General features: G+C 37.7%; 1 protein-coding gene across 2 annotated transcripts in view; it reads right to left on the reverse strand.

Annotated features, from left to right (window-relative positions):
- Positions 1–12,247, reverse strand: part of git1 (G protein-coupled receptor kinase interacting ArfGAP 1) — a 55,104-nt gene that overhangs the window by 20,862 nt on the left and 21,995 nt on the right. The window contains exons 9-16 of one of the 2 annotated variants that reach the window (XM_062068063.1): positions 11,299–11,325; positions 10,753–10,801; positions 9,176–9,248; positions 8,155–8,252; positions 7,221–7,332; positions 4,763–4,887; positions 2,423–2,575; positions 868–1,209 (exon numbers count right to left, since the gene is read on the reverse strand). In XM_062068063.1, the coding sequence (XP_061924047.1) occupies positions 868–1,209; positions 2,423–2,575; positions 4,763–4,887; positions 7,221–7,332; positions 8,155–8,252; positions 9,176–9,248; positions 10,753–10,801; positions 11,299–11,325 (979 nt within the window). The remainder of the gene's footprint in view (positions 1–867; positions 1,210–2,422; positions 2,576–4,762; positions 4,888–7,220; positions 7,333–8,154; positions 8,253–9,175; positions 9,249–10,752; positions 10,802–11,298; positions 11,326–12,247) is intronic. The other variant, XM_062068064.1, reaches the window with a different exon arrangement.

The following is a 12,247-nucleotide window of genomic DNA, read 5'->3' on the forward strand; positions in this document are numbered from 1 at the left end:
CACATCAAATATTCACATTCAAATTTACTTTGTTACATGCTGTAACAGTAGTCAGCGACACACCATCTGTGTAGGTATTAGACTCAACCCGAGTGAACCAAATGTTAATGTTAACAGGCTAAGGCTAAATCTGATGTGTTCATGTTGTCACTGTAAGATAAACACTGACATTTATTATTTATATATAGTTATTTAAAGCTGAAATGGACAATAAGGACTCGCCTGACCCTCTTTAAGTCATATTTTCCTGAGGAGACGACTTTGGACACTGTGGTCAAAACCCTGATTTTCAATGAAACATTTTGTAAACTTTGTTTTTAAATCATATAATTTTGTATCCTAATGCTTTGTATTGTATTTACTTACAGTTTAGTCAAATAAATATGGCCTAATATTGTCTGTATCAGTGTAGAAATATACTGTACCACTCATCTATATGTCATCAGCCTGATTTGTATAAACTACCCTAAACTGTGAAATATGGTGGAAACATAAACGACACAGGTCTACAAGAAGTTGCAGGAACTAAAGGTTGCAGAAACCTAAATGTCCTGAACTTATGGTGAAAAAAGGCCTTATGTTGCATTTTTCTCATTATGATTCACTTAATGCAATTTTCCATCAAGGTTCACGAAAAGGTCTGATTATCTTTGACAATCAGTGCTAAAGTTTCAAAGCTGAATGGGAGATCACACAGATGTATATTTCTGAAAGAAAACGATGAGGAACTGGAGTGCAGAAAGAGAATGAATCAATGAGGAATGGCGAGATAAGGATTGGACGATCACCCATCAGCATAGCTAAAAAATAGCCAATCAGGGCCTCCAAAAAGAAGGTGGCAAGTGGGAAGAGAGAGCTCTAACTTACGCTGGGTGTGTTGAGGGGTTGCAGTCGGGCTGCCAGGGAGTCCAAGGCTGGGGGACCATGGGCCGTGGGGTTAGGGGCAGCCCCGGGCTCATACATGGAGAAAGCCTGGCGGTCTCTCCGATGGAGATGGGACTGAGGCGTGGCTAAAGACGGCGCTGTGAGCACTGAGGCGTCAATCCCTGTCCCCAATCCGCTCATACCCCCGCCACCGATCACTCCTCGCATCCCGCCTCCTGGCCAGTAGGCTCCTCCTCCGCCGGGGCCCCCAACCCCATGGCCCGCTGATCCCCCAGTCTGCTGGCCCCCCCGCAGCACGCTGTTCTCTGTCTGCATCCGTGTGATCTACATGAGAGGAGGAAGGTACCAAGAAGGGATGAGAGGATGGGAGGAGGAAAATGGGGAGGTCGAAGGGAAGGGAGGGGGCGTGTGTCAACTGAATCGTCAAAGACAAACATTCATAAGCACAGGTACAGTAGAGGGATGCACAGGACCTGAAATATTAACCAGTAGTGGGGAGGGGCGGATGTGTGGTTATGACATGTCAGCATACAGTAGTTACGTGATGAGAAAGGAACCAGTTGCTGCGGAGGGATGGAGGTCTCCATACAGTACTTGACATTTACGGTTAGTGAGAGGGGATATAAACTATGAATACAGTTGCCAACCAAAACAATAAGTACAGCTGCACAATCCACAAAGAGTTGTGTCTAAAATGTCATCTAACTCAGGTTTGATGGACACCCTCATCGAGGTATGCATTTAATATATATCATTATGTGTAGTATAAAACTGCATTCCATCATATTGAGAAGTGTTTTTAATAGTTTGCCCCTGTAATTAAGCTAAATAAAAGTAACGTGGATAAAATAAACACCTATTTGTAAATTGCAGTGCAGTTCTACACCACTGCAAACTACAACAATAAAACAAACATACAATTAATACTGTACAGTATTTTCATAAGTCTTGTGTTGGATCTAATTAGGTGCATGGTATATGTAATAAAACATCTGTTGACTGTAAGTCAAACTACAATTTTGTAGGCTTGTGTACACCTAAAATCTGATTCCTTGTGCAACCAATGAAGTCTTCACATCTGCTCAGAATGCACAACTTCATAGATCTACTGTACCTATTTCATACATGCCCATTACAAAATGTTGATGTGGCTGCATGCCAGGGTGTGTATTGCTTCATGTTTTCCTTATTTTTTTCTTAGAGAACCGATTAAACATATAAATAAGGAGGGCAAAAATTCACTGAGCACATGGGGAAACAAAGTGAAGCAAATGTGAATTGATTTAAGGACAAACTTGAAATTTACATGGTTTTACGCAACACACAACGGGTCACCAGAAGAAATTGACATTGCAAATGACACATGCAAAAATATGTCCCCTTGCAGTCAATATGTTTATGTCTGGTTTAATATGTCCTTATCTTGTTTTCTTTTCATAATGACTTATGTGTGGCATGGCCATCATGACACACAATAAAAATATATAATTTCTGCGACTGTATACCTGTCCTGAATTACACATTAATGACGCCCTACCTCTTTCTGGAGACGCCTCAGTTCCTCGCTGAGGTTGTTGTTGACTTTCATTAACTGCTGCACTTTAGCTTCCGAGGAGGCAAGGGCTTTCTTTACTTCCAGGTACTCCTGCAGTGTGATTGGTCCATCCGAAAAGTCTGACGAGTCCATACTCTGAATTGACAGGACAACGAGGCAAGCAAAAAGACATAAACAATTAAAGCACAAAATCAATGTAAATCATCACAATTGTTTGATGTTTATGTTCACTCATACATATCGGTTTGGGTTACAATTTCAAATTTCTGCATATTGAATGTATGCAGGGTAAACGTAAGGGAGACTAAACTAAAAAATAAATAGAGCTAAGAAATGTGTAAAAAAAAAAAAAACAGCTGTACAGTTGCCTGAAGGCAAGAACTGCAGCTGACCAAACAGACTACAGTAAAGCTTTAGTTCTTTCTCTCTATGCAATGTCCACCCCCACTTCCTGTGCCCAGAGAGCACGCTTGTTTTAGAGTACTCCCTGCAACAGTTCTGAATACCCACTGTAGATTACAAAAAATCTACAAACTGATGTGAATTGTATTTACTGAATAGAGTACCATTTGATATTATCATATAAACAATTGAGGCATACTATACTTTAATGCAGTTTCCCAACTTTTATTAAGCTAAAGCACAAACCGGTATTTTAAATTGAACGAATCTCACGGTACACCACCAATCATGCATTGACCTTTTAAGTTGTATGAACGGCAACAGGTGGATATGCAGGTTAATTAAAATGGACCTATGATGAATTTAGTTTTTTCTGACTTATATATATTGTCACAATGTCAGATACTCATGTTAAACAATGCTAAAGTGTCAAATCATAAGGTTCATGAATTTGGCATGAGCTTGCACGCAGTTTTGAATGCCTCTGTTCGCGGGGTTTTGCAGCCTGGCTACATTTTGACATCATAACGAGGTGGGTGCACTTATTTCGACATTAATCAACCATCCAATCAAACTTTCTTAGGCACTTTTCCCACATTAAACAAATGCAACACAAAGTGCTTTAAAGACTTAACATTAATTCCCCGATGACTGACCTCCCCCAAACATCAGTTATATACACAGAAATAGCACACACACACACACACACATGCATGCATGGCACACTACAGAGGAGCCAGGTGAAAAACACTATCACAGGAGCCGTAAGACGTAACAGTAAGAGCTAAGATTAAAAGTCTAAAACTTGAACATGAAAAAAATATATATATATATAATATTTTATTTATTTATGCTAGATTTGATTTAGTTCTATTCATTCTATTTTTACTGTGTGTATATATATATATATATATATATATATATATATATATATATATATATATATATATATATATATATATACACACACAGTAAAAATAGAATGAATAGAACTAAATCAAATCTAGCATAAATAAATAAAATAGTATAGATGACTTAAATAACATTCATAATTATTTAATAAAAGCCAAATCAAAAAGGAGGGTCTTCAGCCTACCAATAAAAAAATAAACTTTCTATGCAGCCCTGAGGTTAAGTCAAGCTCTCAGCTAGAGGAGGATAAAGTATTATTTTCATCTAATCGTGGCATGCGCACAGTGTACAATTTCAAAAGATAAATTATGATACATTTGGAGAGTGTGGGCGTGTCTTCATGTGCGATCTGGGAATGCCTCCAGAAATGAACATCTTGCAGACAGACTCAAAAGACGAGTTATAAAAGTGACTGGGAAGCAAAATCTACACCAAACCATATCAAATACATGACTATCTAGACCACAAGGAAGTGTTTTAAATGTACATTGAAATCCTCATAGGTCCTCTTACAGTACTTTCCACCATCTAGTGAAAGATAATTTTGTTGTTCTCTCTATTGCTATAATTCGCTCGCATAGATAGATAAACAAATATACTATATTTGTTGTAAATAAATATAATGTTTGGACAAATTAAGTGACATTGGATAAAGTCTTGCAGCACATACTTTGGTGGCTGGGAATTGCTGCCCAAAAAAAAAATGTACATCTTAAATGGGAATGATTTCTACTTTTCTTATTTGACCAGAAAAAGCCTAGAATTCTAGCGGTCCATTTTTGAATACTACAGCATTTCAGTGCCAGTCAGACTTTTTTCCCCTTTCCTCTCTCTGAGGACAAACAATGGCTGTCTAACAGGACTCCGAATACGACTGGTGATGTCACTTAAGGGCTATGTGGCAGTTTTCAGCCCTGTACAGCATACAGGAACAAGCAGTTATGGAGGAAACCATGAATATGCCTCAATGTTCTACATCTGAATTGTTTGTCTGTTTGATTAGCATACCTTTGCACGGTTGTTGCGTTGCGTGTTGTTGTTATTTTGGGTGGTGAGCTCGCTGTCTGTGTCTTCATCAGATGCTACACTGTCGTAGTCATGCTGGTCATCGTCAAAGCCTAGGTCCAATGGGTCTGAGAGGGAGAAACATGTGGAAATTGTGATGTTAATTACATTAGTTACATATTTGCATTTCATTATGTGTACTAAGTGTGAGGCAGACGTTTCTTCTGCTACCCAAAATGAAAGTGAAAGTAAAAAGTAAAGCGAAATTAGACATCGTAAACAACTCAGTGGAGAAGCAGAGAAAACATTTGTTGCATGCCTAGTCCAAGCTGCACAAATGTTGCAACCATTATCAAGGATAAAGATTGTATCTTTGAACATCAGAAAGGAACTTGTACTATGAAATGTACAGTGCTAACTAAGTAGCCTAACGGTTTCATTAATGAGACTAGGAGTGTCCCGATCCAATATTGATATGGGTCCAATATAAAAAAAAAAAAGTATCGGAATATATCTGACCTCTGATATAAGTGCTCTGATAGAAGCAGTCCTACAATACAAATATGCAACGCAAAGCTTGACAGCCAGTTAACAGCTAAATATTCTACAAAAATCACACAAGGTGGGTCTTGTCTTTCATTTTAATTAAGTACTTTAGAAAAAACTAAATATGGTATGGTCTATACTACTACGACCTAGCAGCTACACAGCAGCTAAGCACCCAATAGCATAAAAGCTAGGTGCACAAAATAAATGTTCATAATTGATACAATAATGCTGTCTAAAACATGACATTTTTCAATACAGTATAAACAAGTATCAAATAGTTATAGTTGCATATTGCTTAAACACACAAAGTATTTAAGGCAGAAACGTTTTAGAAAGTGTCCAGTAACAAATGTGTCTGCATCATTCAACTTACTGCAATATTGTTTGATTCATTACTAAAGGTGGGAATCTTTGGGCACCTCACGATTCAATTACGATTCAGGAGCTACGATTTGATTAAAAATCGATTATTAATTTATGTATATTGATGCAGTTTTACATTTGTTTTCATTTCACTAAATAAGCATTTATTACTGGCAACTTTTAAAACAGTGCATTTTTAATAAGAAACACTTTAATGAATTCCCATCACATTTATTAAATTAATGAAAATGTGTGCAAAATAATATCATAAGTTCCCTAAAATAACGAGGCTGCTTGGAACTCTCAGTGAGGTGGCTTGCTGCAGTCAGTCAAATTTTAGAACTGTCTACATTACTGTATTTACAATAAATCAATCAATTGTCGATTAATGATGTATGCTAATCGATTTTATAATCGACCATGTCCGAATTGCGATGCATCTAAAAATGTATTATTTCCCGAACCTTTATTCATTACTGTGGCCATTAAGTGTTACTACAAAAACAGTTACTCTTCTACTTCCATTTAAAATACCAGATCCATCCATCCATTTTCTACCGCTTGTCCCTTTCGGGGTCGCGGGGGGTGCTGGAGCCTATCTCAGCTGCATTCGGGCGGTAGGCGGGGTACACCTTGGACAAGTTGCCACCTCATCGCAGGGCCAACACAGATAGACAGACAACATTCACACTTACATTCACACACTAGGGCCAATTTAGTGTTGCCAATCAAACTATCCCCAGGTGCATGTTTTTGGAGGTGGGAGGAAGCCGGAGTACCCGGAGGGAAGCCGGAGTACCCGGAGGGAACCCACGCAGTCACGGGGAGAACATGCAAACTCCACACAGAAAGATCCAGAGCCCGGGATTGAAATCAGATGGTTATTAATGAAAAGGTTAGTGTTTCATACCTAACGTTGTTGTCTGAGTAATTTCACTTCTTCAAACATGTTCTAACATTCCACATTACAAAACACTAAATGTATAAATCGTGTTGATATCGTATCAAATCAATATCAGGATAGTATTGAAAGTGAAAAAGTTGTATCAAGACACACCTAACAGACTTTTTCCTCCCAATAAGCTTCTTATCCCTCTCTGACAATGCCCCTTTCAGGGTGCAAGACAAAAACAAGAATACAAGTAAGAAGTTGTTCCCTTTCTTCAAATCATTTAATTATTGAATTCAATCTTTTTATTACTGTATTGTGTAAGTCTTTAATGTGTACAAATTGAATGACACAGGTGTTCATTTAGCTATAACGTCCGACGTACCCTAAAACTCGACTTGTATCACACTCTAGGAACGAAACTCATTTGTAACCCAAGACCCACCTGTATTCAAGGATGTTATTGTAAATTCAGCAAACTTCTATAGATAAAACACATTTGTGCATCATAGAGTTTGCTTGAAATAATGTAAGCTGTCCTGTAGCTATTTAAAGTATTAGTAGTTAAACTATATACCTGTAATGCAGTAAGCGTAACAACCAAATTAGCCACCAAAAAGTATAGCAAAACTTGTTCAAACGCTTCCTTTTGTTTCTCACCAGTTGGGCTGCTGAGACCTTTCCCCTGCTGTCTCCTTTTGGCATCGCTGAGGATGTCTATGATAAGTGTGGCAAACTCCCGGGCATTGAAACGGGCAAGCTTTTGACGACCCTAAAAAAGAGAGATCAAGAGAAGATATGAACAGCTAAGATGTTTACTTATTATCCCTCATGCTGGCCAAATTACAATGTAGTTAAAATGTATGAACTATCATTAGTTTTTTTCAGTATACAAATTCAGCCGTCAGCTTGTGGTTCACTGCCAGTGAGAATACTGTGGTCAAAGATCATGTGCTGTGGAAAAACACAGTCATACTGAACACTTGGAACACACAATTATAAACACAAATACGAGCAAAGAAAGATATTTAAAGTAACAAGCTTGGAATCGTACTTTACCATGAATTGATTTACGTGGACCCCGACTTAAAGAAGTTGAAAAACTTATTCGGGTTTTACCATTTATTGGTCAATTGTACGGAATATGTACTGTACTGTGCAATCTACTAATAAAAGTTTCAATCAATCAATCAATCAAAAAGTACTGGAACTATAATTAGAGTACTCTTTAGTATTTTCTGTCTTTTTCGCCATGAATAGTAGTTATCAGGATCATGAACTTTCTTATGGCTGCTCAAACATGGTGATCTGTTTGTTTTTACTTCATGTAGTAAAAAATAAATGTTTACCATTACAAGTCACAAAGTTCAAGATAAACTATGTGTGAGGACATCAGGGATTTATTTTTCTTCACACAGCAAGAGAGTGAGTAAAGGGGCAGGATGGAAACAGGCTGCTATTTTCACACTCATACCCTTTAAAAACAGAAAAACTCCTAAGTTTGCGTTTGCTTTGGTTTCCATTATGTGAACCTCTTTGTATATTGTTTTTGTCAGGTTATATATTATAAAATTGTATGCGAGTATGGCTTTACCTGGTTCCGTGTGGCAGAGTACTCAGGGTTGACTGGTAAAAAGGGCACAGCGCTTCTTTCTGTTACCAGAGTGCTGTGGTTCTGCGTAGTTAGCCACACTGGGGATGAGGAGGAGAAAAAAAATGTGTGCGGTTCAGTAAAATCGTCATCTTAGACTGCCAAATGCTGACGAGTGGACCAAAATATCCACATGCATAACTGTATTTTGTGCCCTCATCCTGCCTGTCCTTGTCACTTACCTCCAGCTTTACTGAAAAGAAGTCAATTCCCCTGCAACTCGTATCGAGAGAAGACACTCCAGAAAAGAGACTGAAGAATTTGTGAGGCAATTCCCCGTTTAGTCTTCCCTCGTCCGTTTCTCTCCCTCCTCCCTCACTCTAAAACATTTTTTCCTTCCCTCTGAAGTCAGTTCCTTAATTTTCAATGTCTGCCAAACACATTTTTTTCCCTGTGTGTGTGTGTATACCGTATTTTGCGGAGTATAAGTTGCACCGGCCGAAAATGCATAATACAGAAGGAAAAAAACATATATAAGTCGCACTGGAGTATAAGTTGCATTTTTTGGGGAAATTTATTTGATAAAACCCAACACCAAGAATAGACATTTGAAAGGCAATCTAAAATAAATAAAGAATAGTGAACAACAGGCTGAATAAGTGTACGTTATATGACGCATAAATAACCAACTGAGAACGTGCCTGGTATGTTAACGTAACATATTATGGTAAGAGTCATTCAAATAACTATAACATATAGAACATGCTATACGTTTACCAAACAATCTGTCACTCCTAATCGCTAAATCCGATTAAATCTTATACGTCTAGTCTCTTACGTGAATGAGCTAAATAATACTATTTGATATTTTACGGTAATGTGTTAATAATTTGACACATAAGTCGCTCCTGAGTATAAGTCGCACCCCCGGCCAAACTATGAAAAAAACTGCGACTTATAGTCCGAAAAATACGGTATATATTTTCTACTACTTAACAGATCACAGCTACTGGATGAGGCTCACCTGCATCGTTTTCTCTGCGATCCACTTCATCGTACACATCCATTGCGAGCTCTTCAAACAGCCGGTTATTCAGCTGTCACACAAAAAGGAAAAAGGCCATAGGTAAATATACTGTAGTCTTATAGTTCTGTACCATCAAAGCAACAAACAGCGATCTTATTGTAGGCCTCTTTGATGACACTAATCATTTTATTATTGGGTATTGGTGATGGGTGAGTGGAGCAGAGTGATTTGTGTTGGAGAGCAGGAAGGACAACGCTCTGTTGCTAATTTATTTAATGACATTTTTTTGACTAGTACATAAAACAACTTTATGTCACTGACACAACATTAGCTTGGCACCATTTGAACCTAAATTGACCAAATATTAGAAGTATTACCTTGTAGTTCCCATGTTTGCTAAGCAAGCGGCCGAGCCAGCCGGTAACAGCAGTGAAAAATGGAAAATAGGTGTGTACCCCAGATGCCCCTACTACTACTATGACCAACTGTGTGATATTTACATGAAAAAGAGACAGAAGTCTTAGCCAATTCAAATGCAACTGTCCCCAAACTTCTAATGCAAATCTGAAGAAATGTTACCTATCATTTACAATCCCTTTGTTAGACAAGAACACAGATGTATTTTCTTTCTGTGCATTCTAAATCATCAAAAAAATGCTAGCTAGAGGCAGCTAACAAAGCAGGTAATGGGGAAACAATATATTCAGTCTATAAAGGACTCTTAAAAAACATTTAAAAAATCTTGAACAATTGTTTTACATACTGTAGGCACATTGATGATAAGATGTAATATTTACAGTATTTTGGTAATTCTAAGCATTTCTAGAACTTTTTTTCTGGGCGCACTGATTTCACAGAGCAATGATTGCTAACCACGGCAGACTATGTGAGCGCCAACGACGACTGCTTTGGGACAAATGATCATCCAGAACCTTGTATTTTTTTCATCCTGGCTGTAGGAAGGATGAGCTACACATTTTAGAAGCAGGGCGATAAGCAGACCCATCTGTAGTGAAACACTACACCATCATGTGCTAAGTGCTAAACTGAAAATGCAAAATACAAACATAAAAAAACAGTTATTTACAAAGTAGATCATTTTAAAAGTTTAATATCAAAATTGACCAACTTTTCGGCTTATGGCCACAACCATTTACTATACAAATCCGAGTCGTGATTGTTAATCTAGCAAACACTTTTCCAAACTCAAGAGGTGATTTAGCAGCAGCAGTTCAGTAGTTAGCTTACCTCTCTGTGAGCAAGGCACTGTGTTACTAAAAGTAGTTATTCTCTTAAAATAAGAATGTTGCTATAACTTGGTCAATGTGCAGGTTACAGCATGTAAATGGAGCGTTGCTGGTGGGTCTTGGATATTTTTTAGAGGGATTTATAGATGGAGTAGATGAATCCCATTTTTTCCAAGCTGTCTGTTTCTAGCAGTATTTAAATATTTAGAAGGCACAGAAAAGGGAAAAACATGTGTGTTCTTGTCTCACATAAGTATTGCGAATTGTAGGTAACGTTTAAAAAAAAGTGCAGTTCCCCTTTAAATCCCACAATTCAAGCCAACTCACCGCTTGTAGCTTCTTCTTCGCAGCCTTGGCTAGTTCTGAAAGGTCCAAACTAAAAAACACAGATAACAACCCTAAGAAGAGCACCTTAAATTCACAACAGAGTGCAATAAACCAAGGGACAAAGGGTGATAAATATTGCAATGGAGAACACGGTAAATGAGACATGAGAGAGACATAAGGGACCAGGGTAGACAGGGAGATGGCGGAACATTTGAATTGTTGTATGTTGGATGTCACATTGAACGGGCTTGTTGAGGTTCATTAGAGTTTCTGAGGGAGGATGAAACTGAGGTGGTGAAAGCTACAGCTTGGCAGCTAAAAGCTGCCAAGCTGCCGCCTTGCTACTTTAATAATTAACCCAAGTTAATCTACTGCTTCTTTGGCTATTAGTGAGACAAAAAAAATCTTAATGATGTTCTTCCCACTTAGAAAGCTTTTTGTACAACAGGGAATCGTACCACAGATAGGGTTACAGAAATAGTGGTTAAAATGAAGCAAGGTATTTTTTGGGTGGGGGGAGAGTAGGAACAAGAAAAGTAAAGATACCTCTGTGTCGGGCACTTAGGACGAGCTCTGGCTCCATCAAGCGAAGCAAAATGGAGAGAACAGAAGACGAGTGAGAAAAAGGAAGAAACAGACAGGAAGAAGGGTAGAGAAGCCACATCAAAACCGCTTCAAATGTTCTTATCCAAAGATGAACCATTTAGAAAATTAAGTAAAGTAAGATAATATTCCTTATTTCTATATGGTAACATTTATTTTGCCATTATGATGTAACAATAATGATCCTTGTGGATCATTAAAGTTTGTCTAAGTTTGTCTGAGTCTAACAATATGACAATTTCATATCACAGCTATTGTGACCAAAATTATCACGGTTATCATTACTATCGCTGTATTGTTTAATGTGCTAAAAAAAGTACTAATACACACACTGAACTCTTTTGACAAAGTAACCTTTTTTAATAACTAAAATAAATAAGACACACTGGTAGAATATCCACTATTTTGCATGTGTTGTGTTTCTCATGCTTCACTGATAACACCATCACTTTTAGTCTAGTCTTAGTATTTTATCTGTTTTAATGGCCAAGCTTTTATTGTTTTAAATATTGGTTTGTACTGTAGCAGTTAAAGATGCATTTAAATAAAATGTGCATAACAAATAAAATCTATTATTATTATTTATATTTATTGTGTCCCACTCCATTTGCCGATCCTTGAACGCATCGTAAAACACCTCAGTCTTTTTTCTTCTGAGGAAAGATAGCACAGCTTGTACAATGTTAAGCTCAATATGCACGATTGAATATCTTAGTTGCTCAGACAGAAATGTGTTTCTTTTTGGGGTATGCCGCCTCTTAATGGATAAAGACGTAAATGTCTCCTGTTTTCATGGTAGCATTTAAGCTAGCGAGTTGGCGCCAGTCAGTCCGTGAGTTAATGAAAGTAAAGTTATTAATCCCGGTTTTTGGATAATTTTAACTCAAAACAG

The sequence above is a fragment of the Entelurus aequoreus genome, linkage group LG13 (genome assembly GCF_033978785.1).
Source record: "Entelurus aequoreus isolate RoL-2023_Sb linkage group LG13, RoL_Eaeq_v1.1, whole genome shotgun sequence".
In the NCBI taxonomy this organism is placed as follows: domain Eukaryota; kingdom Metazoa; phylum Chordata; class Actinopteri; order Syngnathiformes; family Syngnathidae; genus Entelurus; species Entelurus aequoreus.